Source organism: Aythya ferina, assembly GCF_964211825.1.
Source record: "Aythya ferina genome assembly, chromosome: 5".
Lineage (NCBI taxonomy): Eukaryota > Metazoa > Chordata > Aves > Anseriformes > Anatidae > Aythya > Aythya ferina.
Window position 1 is genome coordinate 50,306,216 of NC_140301.1, and position 18,190 is coordinate 50,324,405.

The 18,190-nt window shown below is 39.4% G+C and overlaps 1 protein-coding gene across 2 annotated transcripts in view; it reads right to left on the reverse strand.

Annotated features, from left to right (window-relative positions):
• Window positions 1–18,190, reverse strand: part of CLMN (calmin) — a 72,156-nt gene that overhangs the window by 3,153 nt on the left and 50,813 nt on the right. For both annotated transcript variants that reach the window (XM_084520444.1, XM_084520445.1), the window contains exons 2-10: window positions 16,055–16,116; window positions 13,348–13,443; window positions 11,726–11,809; window positions 8,752–8,844; window positions 7,329–7,519; window positions 5,392–5,585; window positions 4,303–4,385; window positions 1,528–2,838; window positions 314–498 (exon numbers count right to left, since the gene is read on the reverse strand). In XM_084520444.1, coding sequence (XP_084376570.1) covers window positions 314–498; window positions 1,528–2,838; window positions 4,303–4,385; window positions 5,392–5,585; window positions 7,329–7,519; window positions 8,752–8,844; window positions 11,726–11,809; window positions 13,348–13,443; window positions 16,055–16,116 — 2,299 coding nt within the window. The remainder of the gene's footprint in view (window positions 1–313; window positions 499–1,527; window positions 2,839–4,302; window positions 4,386–5,391; window positions 5,586–7,328; window positions 7,520–8,751; window positions 8,845–11,725; window positions 11,810–13,347; window positions 13,444–16,054; window positions 16,117–18,190) is intronic.

An 18,190-nucleotide genomic window follows, 5' to 3' on the forward strand; every position in this document is an offset into this window, starting at 1 on the left:
TTATTTCATCTATATTGCTAAACATTCCCTTGGAAAAAAAGTTTACAACACAGCCATGCTCAAAATGCACTGGGATTCTAGTTGGCTTTGTGTAGCTAAGATTGTACAGCAAAGTCAAATCAAGTCCCACGGGCACTAAATCGCTTGATATGTTTAAGAGAAACACAGGAGGAAGCCAATGACCCAATACAATGCTTCTAAAGGAAGTCTAGAAGAAACATCCAGTTTCAACATTGAAACATCAGGGCACACTTTAGAAGCCCAGACATTTATATCAGTTAGATGTATTTAAGACAAAATCAATGTGAAATACCTGTAAAATTCATGACAATTAGCAATTTCTTCCAGTTCATCTTGTAACAGAGTAGTAGTCCCAACTTTTGAGATCTGTAAGTCTTCTGCTTTTATCATATTTTTGTTTTTTTCCTCCCTGTTACTACTTTCTTTCAGTATCTTTCCCATTGTTGCTAAATCATCTAGATGGTTGAAATCTACAGCCTGTTGAAATTAAGAAACATCTTGTGTTAGACAACAAGACTGATTCCCCACCCTTCCAAATATCTTAGTGATACAGCTTACTCAGATGCTAGATTATGTGTCATACAAGATTGAAGGTGTCACTAAAGAGAGAAAAACTTTTTAAAATTATCTTGAAAAGCATTTTGAATACACTGAGCTATAAAGTACCACAAGTTAAACTTACATGCAATTAATTGACAGTTCTTTTTACATAAGAAATCATGGCATGACATGACTCTGAAATAATCTGTTAAAACTTTTTTGTTTTTAATCTATCTCAAAATAGCCTGTTGGAGATAACAGAAATTTGACTTCATTACCCTAATAATTGCCAGGAACAAAACAAGCCTAAACAACAACTAGAGTGACATCTAAACACTTAAATGGGCAACCCTTCCAGAAAAACTCTGCATAAAATTACTATGCTGGAAAATGTGCAAGACAATTCAAAATCAGTGCCTGCAAGGATAAATACAACACCGCACTTTGCCTAAATCTAAAACACAAATAATTGCCCCAAATCACCTCTCTTCCTCCTTCTGCAGTGTAGATAAATCTTGATTGTATCCACATAACTTAACCTACTCAAATTGGTTTGTTTACATAGACAAACTTATTTAGATTCAGACAAAATATACCTTTACTTGTATACTTTCTATATCAACAATGCTGCTTCCTGTTCTTCTCATTACAAATTATTTAAAATAAAAATACTGTGATAATCTTTTATACTCAGGAGTTTCAAAATATTTTAAAACATCAGTAAAAATAACATTTCTGCAAATTGTGCTTATTCTTTCTTTTGATAATTTCACATCTCAGGAAGCTGCAATTCCATTCATTCCAGTAGAGGGCTGTGGCAAACAGTGTTATGGGACAGGAGACCAAGTACATTTTATGTATTTATCCAAAGAGCATGCAAAATGAAAAGAAATGGCAGCCACTCAGTACAGATACTAGTCCCCCCATATTTTCACAAAGAAATACAGTTAATAAAAAATGAAATACCTCAGAATGTTGTAGAATTGTGGTATCTTCATTGCTGGTGGCCTTTTGGCCATCTTTTTCATTTTCTAATTCTTCTACTACTAATAGTACTTCTTCTTCATAGGAAGAATTCCCATGACCATTAATATCTATTGTTTCCTCCTCTCCATTCTCAGTATACATTTCTGGTGCAGGAACTCCTTGGTTTTTCCCTAAGCCTGGCTCTGGAGCATCTTCCAAGTAGTCCTGTGCTGGTATCGCCTCCTCATGTAAAACATCTGTTACTGTTTCACAAGAGTTTTCATTTTCAGTATCATAACCTTCGAGACAAGGCTCAACATAAGCATCCAGAACTGCTGATATGGGAACGTTATAATGTGGATAATAGAAGAGATCATGGGGTATTACTGATACTTTTGAAGAACTGGGTAGCACTTCCGCTGAAGACTCATCTTCATCATAGCTGTCAAGGTCCTCTGCATTTTTGGGCACATCTGAGAGAGAGTCATCGGATGTTTCTAGCAGTGTAGATAGTTCTTGGCTTTCAAGATTAGAACCATTCACTGAACAGTGGTTAGATTCTGTTGTCTCAAAGACAGGCAATTGCTTTGTATGTTCATTTTCTGGCAGTTTCAGTACTTCCTCATTTAGAAGATGGAGAACATACTTATGTGTATCTTCTTGTTTCGAGCTATCTTCTGGTAAAAGAATTGACATTTGGGGCTTGCTCTCTTCTACTTTATTTATAGATTCATCTGTAAGTATACCTGAAGTCCAGGACAATGGGCTTAAAGAAGAAGTATTGGCTGAAAGGCTCTTAGTTTCATTGTCGTATTCAGTATAGGTTTCTTTAGTTAATTCTTCAGAGTAGTCTTCAAAAGAGTCAACAGAATTTTTCTGGTCTGTCAGAACAGCTGGAGAAAAGTCATCATTCTGTTTCAGTGGGTCATCAGACATGTCCCCTTCACCTGGCATCAATTTATCACTAAGCACTTGCCGGGATGAATTGGATTCAAAACGGATAGATCCTGTAATGTTCAGTGAGGTAGGCCTTTGAGGCTCCTCTTCCGAGGTTTCCTGTGAATCATCTAACACTTGACTCAATTTGCCATTACATTCTTCAGGAGCGGTTTCTGACAGGATTCTCTCAGGGGTGTCATGAATATGAACCTTTGGAGGAGCAGGGTGACTCCTTTCATGATTAACAGTATACATGTTTTCTTCACTTTCACTTAAAATCAAGATTTTGCTTTCCTTTTCTGAAGGTGTGTCTTTGATGTGAACATATGTGGACTCAATTGGAAGCTCCTTGTCAGGATCTGCAAAGTCTTCCTATAAGTGATGATTTAAGTGATGATTTTGTTCATTAAAGAACAAATCATACCTCACATATCATTTTACTTCTCCCAAATGCTACAGTAACTAGCCCATCACCCACCCCATTACCTTTTGAATGGCCAATTAATGACTCGTTTATTTTGAAAGTAGGGAAACAAATTTGGCAAGCCAAGTGAGTTGAACAAAGCTCAACATGAAGAAGCCACTTGTACAGGAAGATTAGAACGCAGACAAGCCTACTCCTCAGTTGTTAACATATTCATCTTTCCCTGCTGCACCTGTGGAGACAACTGACTTGGCTTTTTTGGGACACGATCCCAAAATCAACTACATCTACTGTGAAATATATTCATCTACTAGATTATTCGGTTCCAATAGACTGTACTGAAAATAAATAAATAAATAAATAAATAAATAAATAAATAAATAAATAGGCTTTTTCTTTCTCCATTATAATGTCCGTAAGTCTTAATGCCAACCAATCTTCATGCTCATCTAATGTAATAATCATGGTCATATTATTTTAATAATTTTAATTCCAGTGACTTTAGTAATGTCCACCAATTCTATAAGCTCTGAAATACATACTAAGTGAAACCTTCAGTCAATAAATGTGAGGAAATACCTTTAATATAGGAACCATGATTTATGTACATGTACTCAAGCACAAAAGAATAAATAAATACTTAAGGGACACTGGGTCTCCTGGGGACCCTTTCGTAACAAAAAGACTATGCTGAACTAGGTTTGCGTAGAAGTACGAGCAGCCTCCATTTCAGTTTTTCAACGTATGCAGATCTTTTCTCAAGTTCCCGGGACTTCTAATTTTTCCTCCAGTTTTCTGTGTCCTATTCTTTAATTACTCTTTAAGTTGATCTTCTGTTTCTCAAAAAGCCATTTGTCAGGCCTTGTTGAGGCCTGCTCCTCAAACCTTAATTTTTGATAAATCTGCCTTAAGGCCCTGGTCCTTGAAGCTGTAAATTATTTCATGCTTACAATGAGTGCTTTTGACTGCTGTATTGATGAGATGCAGTCTCTAGTACCTTGTGTCTGATACAATATCTGCTAAATTCAGGTTGATTGTGGCCCTCAGACTTGAGATGACTGAAGACAAAAGCAAATTTAAAGTCTAACAAATCATCATAGATGAAGGGATAAACTTCAGCCTTATTCTGAAACTAATATACCAAAGTAGCAGAGCCTATGTAACCATTTCTATCCTCTGAAAGCTATACTTAGATGTAAAGGTTTAAAAGCAGAGTTCTTCCTGAATCTGTTTATCAATCTGCAATGAAAGCCCACCTGACTGGATTTAACAGAAAATGTGAACAATTAAAACTGAGCTTGTGGTTTATTTTAAATAGCTCAGAAAGAAACCTAGAAGATAAATGCAATATCTGACTTTATTAAGAACACCCAAGCAAATAGAAGTGACATGACGTAAGACTAAACACTTACGCCTTCCAGCTCAGGGAAGTGTTCCAGAAATTGCGCCACATAGGTCACAATAGAGTGCTCATCGGGGGATTCCACCATTATATCTGTGGAGACAGATGCAAGGTACATCAGCACGCTTGGCCTTAAAGCCTTCTTGCAGAGGAAAAGACCAACAGACATTAGTCTGCCTTTATGATGAGAGGAATAGCAGCTACAGACACTATTCTTTTGCTGACAGATCAGAGCAGGTAGTTTTCTTTTCACTGTTGACTGTACTCTTAGAGTTCTCACCGTCTTATTCACATTTTTTTTTCCTGTTTCCAAGCACACACTGAACCCAGAACAGGGTCGTTTTTCATCTACTTGGATAATGTCATTTACAGTCTGTATGTCACTATCACTAGACAGTCATCTTGCTGATTGACAGAATAGAGACTTGTTTGTAGCAGAACCCATTCTTCTGAAAGGTGACCCAAGAAAGCACAAATAACCAAACTGTGCTTTCAGTTATAAAGTCAAGGCCTAACACCAGTGTAGCAGTGTTCAATAAAAAACAGTGCAAGAAGCTGCTCCACTTATATACATAAACTTATTTGCACACTTATATATGCTTATGTACACATATTTATATATGCAAGTACATATATGAATTGTAGAAAAGTAACTGGGAAATGCAAATACATTTGAATAGGTATCTACCCATTTTCCTAGTGTGGCAGCTCACACGCTTTGTCCTGGAGTGACATTTAGTCTTTGTAAACTGTAGGCATTATGAAATGCTGCTACTGCACTGAGACACCTCTCAGCTCAGCAGGCTAGCGATTAATGCCCATTAGTAATACCAATGTCACGCAGCATCTAATCATTAACCAGGATCAGTGTACGTAGCTAAAACTACGGTAAGATCTCTGCCCCCATGAGCTTACAAGTATGAGTGGAAGCATAGGACTACTAGCCAGGGACCACTTCATTTTTCTTATCATTCAGCCCCACACAATGATCACATCAACAATCTAATCACTGGGAGGTTTTAATAGGTGTGATAATGCAATATTCATTAATTCATTATTGCTTGAATGTTACCCAACAACATTGATGTAAACATTTTACCTTCCGGCTCTAGGAGCCTAGGAACACCCAGCTTATTTTGTGCAATGCTGAAAGCATCCTCCAAGTTTTCTCGAGCTGATTTCTCCAGTGCTTGCTTCATATCTACCAAAGTGGAGTCTATGGCTTTTATGACAGCCAGGAAAGCCAGGCCACTCCTCCAACTGCTGGCAAAGTCCTGAACTGCAACACCATACCTAAACAGAAGTACATACAGTTTACATGGCAGCCATGTTACAAAATCCAACATAAAGGCATCATCATTTTGAAAGGTAAAAGTAAGGTTGTTGAGTCACACTAGTCATGTTCGAGGTCTTTTGGATTTCAAAACACACAAAATACTTTCATAAAACACAAGGATTCATAGGCTGGATCACTGTGGCCAACAACTGACATCAACCTGCTTGTAGGAAGCAGCTGGTGAAAACAAAACCCTCAAGTACTCAGCAACCACATTTAACATTCACAAAAACAAATGCCTGTGTGATTCCTGTTTCTGTTGTGTTCCAGCATTTTAATGCCATAGCTTGGGATGACTGCCAACACTTAAGTACTTAAAAAACATAAGCATAAATCATTTGCTTTCCTGCGTCCTTGGCCTTCTGTAGCAGAAAATCATGCTTTGCCAGGTGCAAAGAGTGCCAGTATATGTACAGATCACAAGTACATTAGATGTCCAAAGTTTTGCAGGAAAATACAATCACTGAACTTGTAATGAAGTCACTACAGGCTCAGAATAGAATTCTGCACAGGTCATTGGTTAAGGTGGTTATAATGATGCAATTATGTTTTAATAACCCAGTTGCAAGAACAATTTTCTCCTATTAAATGCTTTGATTTGTACACCTTGACTAGAATGAAGACTATGGCCTTTATTTCTCTCATTCTAACTCTTCTTGTGCCACCTCCCTGTTAATTACCAGCACTATTTTTGGAGTAAAACTGCACTTCCTCCATGGTCTACATTGGCAGCAATTAACTGTGGTTATCAATAGGACAAGTTTATCTGCACAACAAGCACCATTAGCTTCACTGGAGATAAGCAAGGGATGTGGCCCACAGGACCGAGTATATAAGAAGCAAATTTGTATCTTCAGCACTATACACAGAACGTCTGTGTTCACAGGCAGATCTGGACATATAAATCTACCAACAGACAAAAATGGCAAATATACAGCTATTGAATCTGCATAAGCTTGTCCCATGCCCTCTGTAAAAATCTTTGGCAGTCACCCCTTCAAGATAATAATACATGTAAAATACATGCCAAGCATTTATGCGTGCATTAGACATCTTACACTAAAGTATTTTAACTCAGCAGTACTGCATGACGTTACTAAACAAAACACTTTGGTGAAAGAACTTTTTTCTTTTTGTTGTTAAAGATGAGAGAGATGTGCTGATCAATGAAAATGGACCCAAAATATAATACATTCACAAGAAACAATCTAAGATTTGACCCCTTCTCCTCCTTAATTTTGAAGAAATGAAGCTTCTAATACAAACTCTATCCTTCAAGGCAACTCTGCAGAGAAAATCCCTCAGGGTTGCTGCTTAATTTAAAAGGCTGTTGTTAAAGTCTTTCAACATGTGGTTGTTGTTTTATTTCTTCATTTAATAAAAGGTACCTAGCAGACTACACAGAAGTTGGGGGAGGAGAGGGAAGAGGGAATCATCCTGTTATAAATGGTGCCAAGCAGATTAGTGCAAGTTAACATTTAACACTCAAGTCACAAAGCCAGCAACAGAATGCTTCAAGGTCAGATGGTTGCTTTAGACACAGGTATGCAGTGATACACTCAGCTGCAGATCCCTCATGCCTGCAGACTTCAAAAGCAGAAGATCCCTGGGCCGTGATAATACACACATTAGGCAAGGGATGAGATCTGGCTACAACAAGACAGGTGGATGCAGTTTTCTAGGGCACTTCGCTCACTTACTTTCTGGTTTTCCTCTGGACCCAGATTAAAAGGGCTCTGATGGCTTTCCGCTGGTCTTTCACCGTGACAGACATGTTCCTCTCCACGTTGGGAGTGCTAGGGTGAGATGTGTCTGACTCTGGCCCGCTGGGCCCGGACGAGAGGCTGGATGAGGAGGAGTTCCTGTTGAGGTTACCTGTCAGCTCCTTAATCTGTAACAAAAAGTGAAATGCACGGTGCTCCGATTTAATGTCAGGCGAATGGGAAAACGAATGTTTGTTTTCAGGCAAATTCGCATGCTTCTAAGATAACGGGGCCATAACTGAATTTTAAGAGGTAATTATAGGCCTGTCCATTACAACTCGCAACGTGACAGCAGCAGCAGCCCAGCTGGCAACCCCAGGAAACAGAAAGGGCATGGGATCAGTTAAGACTGAACTGAAAATATTCATAGCAAACAAAAAGCACAGAAACGTGTCCTTTCAGTTAGTTTAACTGAAATCATTCTTTCTATCTGCAGGACTCACTCGAGTGAAACAATTTTAGTCAAGAAATGGTGACCGGCAACAGACCCATCCTTGGTCTGCACTGATAGTTGAGTCCAGGTTTTTCACCATGCTGCTTTCAGGTTCCCTGTGCTTCTCTTGCCAAGTCCGCCTGGCCAAACTGCTGTTGTACAGCATTGCTCAGCTTGAAGTGCTCAGCCACAGAGAGAAACCTCAGTACCACTTCAAGACAGGGCTTATTTTTTAAACCCACAGCCACTTTAGAAATGAGCCCAAGAGAATGAAAGAACATTTGCGCCTCACAGTCTTACAAAAGTTGCAGAGACCCTCCCTCCATCTCTCTCTTTTCATTAACATTTGGTACTGTTCAGAAGGTTATCAAAATAGATGTAGGTTAGTAAGCAGTTTTAATCTGACTAAACCTGTGACTAGATCAAATTTCATGTTTAGATCAGTTCTATCAGTTCCAAAACTTCAGGCCCTTCAGCATCTTTCATTTGGCCCTCTACATCAGTTGTGAAGTTTGGCCGTGGTAAGTAGGTCTCCAGGGATCAGTGATTCTGCATGGAATTTGCCACCACGCTGGACGAGTTCCAGATAAGGTTATTGAAAATAAACTGTGACCTGAAACCAAATCTGAGACATTGGTGCAGATCCAGGGAACCTGGAGCAGAATCCTGAGAAGGCACAGCAGAGAAGGGAAAGGAGTAATCTGAAGCTCTAATTCTGGTCCAAGTCAAACCAGGGCTTAAACTGCCTCCTATTCACACCAAAATAGGTCTAATGAAATAAAATGAAAACAGCTGCAGGTATTAAATTTACCTATATCATGAGGAAAAAAGCTCAGGTTTAGCATGCTTAATTATGTTTTTTAGGATTAAAAATCAATTTAAAAAATTGATTGTTCACTTATGATTAATGTATTCAAGTTTTATTACCTGAAAAAACAAGATTATGTTCCATATTAGTCCAAGTACCAGAGAGGAATTTCCATCTGCTATTTCTGCTGCATCAATGCTAACAAGTTTTACCTGTAGAAGAGATCATAAACTCACAGACAAATTAAAAACAAACAAACAAAAAAAAAAAAAAACAAAAAACAAAAAACAAAATGTAAATGCAAAAAAACACACTGGCTTGAAATGAGACTGCTGGATATGTCCAGAACACCTCTGTCACTGACCAGCCAGTCAAAATGCAAGACTGAAATTTTGTATTAACAATAATTTGCCCTGATCACATCCACCATGCTCCCTGAAGTCTTATCTCAAGCCTCTCAAGCCTGTAGCATAGTCTGCAGCACAGGGGTGAGCCCAGTTGTACATCTTAAGACCACAAATGCATTTCCTCCACACAACCATGGAACAAGAATGGTGTCCCCTCTAGTGGATCCTATTCTTAAAAAGCAGAGGGCAGGTACATGTATGTACCTCCTGTCTTCCTCTGGCTAGGTTTCAACAGATTGGCTGGAATGCACATAAACCCCAGGAAAGAGGGCAGGATTGAAGCCACTTCCCATAATAAAAAAATAAATAACTTAAAATTGTAGTAGGATCTGCCCCCTTCTGTTTCGCCAATCTCTTTGCTTATCTCACCTTACACTGCTTGTCACAGAGCTCTGAGGAAATCAGTTAGCAAAGGATAAGTTTGCCTAATCCAAGCAAACTCTAAGGTTTCCCACATTGAAGTCTCTTCCACATGATAACACCAGAACGTTATTCTCTTAGACAACACAGACTTGTTTTTGGCAAAGGTCACCGAGAAGGGAGGAAGCAAGGAAGTTGTCAGCACTGCACATGACACTCAGAGTGAGTTAAAGCCCAGCATACAGCCCATTTATCATTTATTTATAAATTCTGTACATGATGAATCACTTAGCAGAGCTTTACCCTGCTGCCCCAGTTCCACAGAAGCGTTTGCTGATGGGTTCCACCCATTGTGGTTTAATATCTAACCTCGAAGCTCTTGGCAGCCAAGGCATGTTGCCAGCACTTTCATCACTACCCTTCACTAACTGGCTTGGTTAAACTGAAAAACAGAGAGCAGAATAACTCTTTATCTAGTGGTTTGCACAACAGTTTTCAGTCCTAGTGAGAAGACACCTCTAAGCTGTCACACTTCAAGGCTCAGATTTTCTTACTAGCTCCAAAATATTTGGCATGGGAAAACCTTTACGGCCTAGTGTGTTTTAATAGCAGTTTGTCCAAAATGGGTTGTAAGTGGCATTTATCATGTTCTCAGTGTCAGCTTTGCCCTCTTACTGCTGCTTATGTTTGTCACCTGTCCCAGCAGAGCTACCTGCAATAAGATACCAGCTGCTTATTCTCAAGAAAACAAGAAATCCATGGAAAAGTAGTTGTTTTGGCACAAGTAATTAAGAGGCTGCCTGTGTCTAAGGCTCCTCCTGCCTGGCCTTCCTCAGTGAATTTCCTGACTGTCACCTGGCAAGGTCATGGCAACCAGACATGCTTCAGCAGCAACTCCACAATGTTGACATCAACAGAGAGAAAAAATCTCATCTGCCAACTGGCTTTGCGGGGAAAGCATGGTCTGAGAAACTGTTAAGAAAGCTAAGAACTTGTAAGGTATTTATTAGCAGTTCTAGGTCAGGCCAGGTAGACCTATACATTTAGGGCCACATCAGCCCCTGACTGCATCACTTGGAAGACAGTGCACAAATTCTTGGCTTTTCACATCCTCTTCTGGGGAACACAGTGAAGAAAGTTAAACCTCCCAAATCTATTGGGTCATAAGAGATCCACTAATGCCTCACATCGTGCTCATTCCTGCACTGGGGTTCTCGCGACTGTAACTAGCACTTCTGCAGAATCTCTGAAGCAAAGCCTAAGCTCATTAAAAGAAACCAGCAAAGTGACAGTAGTCACAGTAGATACGGAATCCCCTGCTAGGCATGGCTTTGCTCCTGCACACACACACACACACACACACAAGATCTTTCTTTACCTATAAAGCTTAATCCGCTAGAGTATTCATGCCCTGGAGTTAATAGGATCATGAGTTATGTTTTATCCTAAACACTATCATGGAGAAGCTGTAAAAGTTTATTTCAGATAAAAAGATCTTCCAGTACAGCAAGAATGCTGTAATCCTTTGTAGGGCATAGTCCACTGCTTGCTTTCTCATTCTGAAAGATCTGGGCATACCATGTAAATAAGTTGTCATGTGGCTGGGGAACTTCTCTTGACACCATAACTTTTCATCACTTTTCAAGAGCAGAGAGCTCTCAACACACAGACCACATCAATATTGCTTTGTAAGAAAGCTTAAATGGGAGAAATCAAAAAGGATTGAATTATTTCAAGCTACAGGGCTGATCTTGCTGGGTCACTTACAGCTGTGTCAGTTTTTAGGAAGTGATGTTGCAGTGGTGCCACACTGACTATGAGGAACATTATATCCTTATAAGGTTTTGATTCCTGGAATTATGCATTTATGTCATGTTCCCAGATTTAATTTTCTCTTGCCTTTGACTCATGATCAGCTGCTGCAGCAGTTTACCAGATAAATACATGATCTGTAATACCAAAAGTATTTCTGATGAAAGAAAGCCATCTACCTTCAAAGTAACTGAAGTAATGCCACTAATACCCAGTTCATAAAGATTACTTGCATTTCTTTTTATTTTCTTTTAATATTGGGTTCCTGATCCTTTAATCCTATTGAACTTTTACATTATAAAATGAACAAATAATCCTTGTTTTAGACTCTGTAGGTGTTCCCTTTGTGGATTTTTATGTGGCTTTTCAGCCTTGCTGTTAAGGTAAGTCACGATGCCTAAGCAGTATATTCCTCATATATATGCCCTGCATCAGACTAGTTATAATCACAACTATTACAATTTGCAACATAAATCAAGAGAAGAGATTAAGACCAGCCTTTGGAAATACTCACATTACTGTCCTCCAAGAACTTAAGTGCTTTGGCTATGTTGTTCAAACGAAAAATGCGATGGGTTGAAGACTTATACTCGTGCATCTAGAAAAAATAAGAGCCAGATCAGTTTAAAAATGCAAACGCTGGAATTACTTGCCCTTTCACACAAAGCTTAAGAAAACCCTACAAAATAAAGATAAGGAAATCAATCTATATAAAAGTATTAGCATTTCTTCTGATCAGTAAAGAGTTTCAACTACTGGATCAGCCCAAGCTGTAGCAACACAGAGTTAGCAACCAGTTTTCCTGCTCTCCAGATATTACCTCTCTCCTGGACCTTCCAGGTTGATTATTTATATAATCAATCCCCAACAACATTCAGTCACAGGAACAAATTTACCTGAAAATTCATATTTTATTTTATTTATTTATTTATTTTTTTGTCTTGAATTAAATGATCTTAATTGGGAAGCATGAGCAGTTTTGCTATCAGGCTACCAGGCACAGGCAGGTGGGAAGCAGCAACCTTCGCTTTGGCAGAGATGAAACAGATTTGTTGCATGCCCATCTCCCAGCAATTCCGCTTCAGCACACCGTTTGTACAACCTGTGTGCAGGAATGCCTAACTGCCAGCTGAACTCATCTCCTTCGTTGCCCTCCTCCCTGACGTCCCAGTGCACAGCCTGGGGCTTGCTGTTATGTGTTTCCCCCTTCAATTCCTTTCCAGCCTGGGTCTGCTAGCTGTGTGAATACTGACAGAAACACTGCTGCTTCTGCTACAGCCCAAACTGCATGATTATTAGAAAATAGGTTGTTCTGAATCTGTGCCCACAGTGAGCACTCATGTTGTAGGATGCATATGGCTCGGTCACTATGGAGCATCACCATTCAATCACAAGCTCAGCTGCAGCAGTGAGATGGCTGAAGAGCAAATCTCTCCTCATATCTAAAAGCAAGTGTGGTACCCACACAGAAAAGAGTACTTGCTGACAAGGCTGAAGTAGAAAGAAAATACTAAAGCCAACCGATGAAGCACTGGTGATTTCCATTTCTGGTATGTGGAACTTTATACAGGTCTTACAGAAAAAAGAGAGAAAGAGATGCTGGTAAGTGAAACTTTGCCAATCTGATTTAGATCCTACCAGTAAGACTGAAGGAATCGGAGCCAAGATACCAGAGCTCAACTCACAACTACACCACATCAAAGCATCCAGCATCGGCAGGCCTATTAAGTATCATAATGTCTTAAGACAAAATAAAAACTGAATTTATGGATTAAAAAAATAATACTATTGTCCCCATAAATGTATATTTCCTTGATAACGTGACTTGTGTGAGCTCCAAATGAAGTAGGTGAGTATTAATATATTCAAGTATTAAAAACATGTGGGGAGGAACATCTACACTAATCACAAACCTTTCATACCTTATGGTTAGATATTTCCTCAAGATCTAAGTTACAGCTCAGGACGCCAGCCAGAACACATGAGAAAATCACAGCAAAGCTGCTGAAATGCCTCTCACTGTACCCAAGACATGGGACCAAATTCTCCCTTACTACTTGACTACATTGAGTACATTGATACTTGGAACATGCAGAGCTCCACAGCGAGGCAGGTTCCCTCCCCTTGTACACCTACCAGCTTTTGTCCTGACAGGACTTCCAGCAGCGCCATCAAGATTTTGCCATCTTGTATATCCATAAACAAATCTTTCACTTTCAGAGGCGGCTTGCACTGTGGAGTAAAGAAAGCAGGCAGATTTTAAAACAGATTTTTGCTTGGTGAGTCACCATTATTGCAGAGAACAGGAAGGAGAGTTTTACAAGACAGAGATACTAGAAATAAATCTCAGCCTGCAGGAAGAAAGGACCAACTTTTCTTCACATCAGTGGCAATTCTGCCCTGGGGACGTCTAAGCTAAAACTGAGATATAGTGATCATGTAGCTGAGATTTGAAAGGATTTATTCCAGATCTCCCATACCAGAATCTCATCCTAAAGCTTCTGCCTGGGAAACAAGCACCCAAGGGCTGATGCTGATCCCTCCAACTAAGACAGCTCCAGCAGAAGTGAATCCCACTTCATACTGCATTAAACAAGCCTCAGATCTAGCCAACCACAATGTCCTGTCTCCTCTGTAATGTTTCTGGTGGTGCCATTCAGTTTCCCAGTATTTTCTCAGTACTTTAACTATCAACGTGTTATATTTTGTCTCTTTCTTCTCACCAAACTCCTCCAAGGGGAGCCACCTCCCCACTTCACAGAGGTGTCTGATGCTGTGAGCCCTGTGAGGCACACGCCAAGGCAGCACAGCCCTTAGGGGTAGTCTTAGCTGCAGCAATTAGGCTCCATTCAGGTGTCACTCACGCATGTGTCCCTAAGGAGCCAGGCCTTTTTATCTTTGGTTCAGCAATGCACTGCTGTTTGGTTAAGTACAGCTTCTGGCAAGCCAGAACTGTACATTTTTGTTCCTAGTCTTTAATCTATCCGAGACTACTAAACAATGCTCTGTATTGAAAGGAAGAAAAGCACTGTTCATTTCAAGATTAAATAAGCTACCTGAAAGCCACAAATCCAAAGCTTTTTCATTCTCTCCTAACAAGATAAGAACCACCAGAAGTCACAGAAATGTGGACTGCCCCCAACCATCCCATGACCATCAGAGATATCTCCTCTCAAAAGGTGATCCACATGGGATGGTCTGCTCCAAAATGGGACACATCACACCACAAGTTTCCCGAAAAAGTACAGGAGGGAGACTTCACTGCTGCCTTTATAAGAAGCCCCTCCACAAGAAATGCTTCTCTGAGGATAAAAGCAGAAGCCACCTCCCTCAGTGGGTGTCTTTGGGAAATCACCTGTAATTAGAGAGCTTTAGCAATGCTCTCATTATTTACAGGGATGTGTTTGTTACGCCACTTCCAGGAAACAAATAAAAAATGAAATTAATGTAGCAGTAGACTTTCTCCCTTTCTTCAGAAAAGCATTTTTCTTTACTGAATCAGAGAGGGAAAATAAATTGTATGCACTCCAGAGAAAGCAGTTCACCTGCCCAAAAAGTTTCTAAGACTTCATATGTTTGGCACAGCAGAATTAACAGCACCCTACAACCTTTTTCATGATCCAATTCCTTTTGTAAATTAAAGACCTTTTCCACAGTCAAATATTCAACAAACCTTCTTGACAACCTTCAAATTGTGTTAGTTTAAAGCTCTAGAGCCTGATTCACGAAAGAGTCGCATAACACCATCTTCATTCTGAGAAACCTTTGGGAGCAATTGATAGTTAAAACATTACCAGCTGGCCTTATTCTGATTTTCCAATGAGATTTAAGAGGGTCAATTTATTCCTTCAGGAACATTCACTGCAGAGTAGTGGACTTAAGCAACTATATATGTGATGCCTTTCTTCTTAAATCCATTTGTTTTACCTTGTCAGAAATGCAGCCCCTTTCCAAGAGCTACACGAGCGAGTCTGGAGATGACTTGTAGCCCAGACTTAGTCCTGGTCTGCACTTCATGTAATTTAACCACAGACACTACCAGCACTGTGAACCCAAGCTCCAGTCCAAGTTAGGACAGTTGGTCCAGGTCAGGAAGCTGCACTAAGCATTGCTGCTGTCTCAGTAATACAAAGTTTTTGTTTGTTTGTTTGTTTGTTTGTTTTTGTTTTTGTTTTCTCATCCTCAACAACAGGAAAATCCTCCTCTGGATGGCAAACTGCTCATGAGAGTTACTACTTATCTATTATCAACAGGAACAATAAGATAGCTTTAATAGCCATATTATGGTGTGTTTAAGAAACAACTGTATTTTAAAAATATGATGGGATGTCCAAAAATTAGTTCCCTAACATAAGTGGATATATAAAGATCCCATTATACAGGCCCTCTGAAAATGAATGACAAATAATTAATGTTTCCCATTTGGAGATCTGTGATGAAGCCAGGTTCTGAAGAACCATCTGACTTTGGCTGTGGTATCTCAGATACTTGAACTTCCAGTCCAGGGAAGCACACAGTTATCATCCCTACAGAGCAACCTCAACCACAATTTGATTTTATGTGGGTATGTAGCATTCTGTGGGAAAATTCTAGCCTTGCAGTAGCAGTTAGCAGCATTAAAGACAGAAAGGTACCCGAGATTACTTAAAGCCAGCAAAGCGTTAATTGCACCTGAAAAGCAATATTCATTTACCTAGAAATGTACTTCCAGCTTCCACTCACTCTCCTACAAACCTTCTCATACACACAGAAGTTATCCTTGATTCCAAATTCTAACTATTTTTAAAGGAAATAACATAGTCTGTCTACTGTTGTGTTCTTGTACTTCAATATCAAGTCTTACCTTTCCCAAATGCAGGTTTATCCATCTGGTAAAGGTCCTCTTCTGTACATTTTCCCGTTCCACTAGAAATATCAGAAACAAAACATAGTACTTAAGTTTCCAGAAGAGGAAATGTTTATAGGAAATCTCAAAATCTTATGCACAAAAAGGTCAAAATTCATGAGGGGCCTGTGAATAAAACAATTATATTCCAAATCAGGAGACATAAGGTTGAGCTATGGTATTTTGTTCCATTTCTTCGCCCAGACATGAGCTATGTGCTTGTAGATGCATTCTAAATTACGCAGGAAAAAGTCTCTGTTGGCTTTGCCATCTTCAATGTAGCTTTTGAGAGATTAACTTTTACATGTTGTGCACAGCTCTCCAGTGGTGTTAGACTCTGAGCAGGCAGCTTGACACTTCTGCATCAATTTATAGGATTCCTGTCCTGACACCGTCACGCAAATTGGGCTGCTGTGGATTCCAATGTACTTACTTGCATGCACAAGGAAACAGGATCACATTAGTCAACATAATTTTGTCTTCATTCTCATGAATGGAAAAACTTCCTCAAATCTCATCTTCCCAATCTCCCAACCAGTGCATTTCAAATCAAAATTCCAAGTCTCTACATTGATGAATCATTTTATTTATATTGCAGTAAGACGAGAAGCACTTGTTCCTTGCCAGAAGTGCTGTATGCTAGGAGCTGTACAAATAGCTCCTGTGCCAGCTGAAGAGTTTTTAATCACATATGCCATTTCCTGAATCCATTTCCATAGTGAACTACAGAAAAAGTGTAAGGGGAATCATATTTCTGACCAACTTTAATTTAGCTTCTTATATAAAAGAGAAAAGTTTATATTTAAAATAAATGAAGTAGACTGACAAAGTAATATTTCATTTTAGAGACAATTATTCTCAAGTGGTTCTCCAATTTCACTTGAATTAAGGAAATCCGGCAATTTATGAACAAAAAACATTAAAACTAGTTATATGATGTATTTCAACCTACTCATAGAGCATATCAAATATATTTTAAGACCATTTTGTGTTTCCTTAGCCCTGCACAAATAGCTAAACTATCTACTGGGAAATCGCATTCTGTAAAAGTCTGGTTTGTTTTTATTGGTCAGGCTAATTATAGGCTAAGTAGTAGCTTCTGTAAATCAAATTTTAATATTGTTCTTTTTGATCATTTTAAGTGAAGGGTCAGCAGCCTCTAATCATATATATAATTGCTTTCCGTATTTTGATGTATTGGAATAGAGCTTTCAGCATGAATTACGTCTGTCACTGACAGCCATTCAGGCCTTCTCAGTCCTCTTATTCCTCTAAAACATGATTTTATGTAAGATCGGTTAAAAAAGTCATTACCCCTTAAGAGTTTCACAAAATATGTAAAATGCCAAACTAATTATTGCTGTTGTCTTTTCTTTTAAAATATCCTAGAAGAACCCACACAGATTTGAAACAGCTCTCTACATATGAAATTGTAGATTATATTAGGGTCTAGAATATCTGTAAAAAAAAATGCAGCATTTACTTCGTACAGATCTCAAAGTACCATAAGCTACAAGATGTGTTACATCTTTCTTGGGCTTCTCTTCCTTCAGCACCTCAACCCCAGAATTGGCTCTTGATGCACTCGCACATCCACATCTGTGCAGCACTCAGAGGCAGGTGAATAACTTCAACAACTGATCTCTTGAAATTCACTTTGGAGGGCTGGTGGACATTAATGTTAAGCCAGATCTGTTCCCAGGTACACGGCTTTTTGTTTAAATGCATAGGTTGGTGCAAAGGGGGAGGCAGAACAGCAGGAAATGGGGCCACCTCTTTCTCAAGCTGGTCTGAAATGCTCAGGAGCGCTGGAGTGGGCAGTGCCAAGTCTCAGGGAGTATAGGAGGCCTTCCAAATGGGCTGGCTAGGTGGGCTTCCAATGGCCACCAAAATCAAGACACACAGAAGGGTGCACAGAAGTGAAATTTATGTTTTCTAATTTCATCACAGGCTTGGTTTCGGTCAGGTCCTATTTTTCACCAATCAATTTGGCATTCTTCATTTTCAGGGTAAATAAGGATGCAAAAGGGAGCTATGTTTATGTACAGTTCACCCGTATTACTGAGCTCACTGTGGTCCTATTTTACTGTCAAA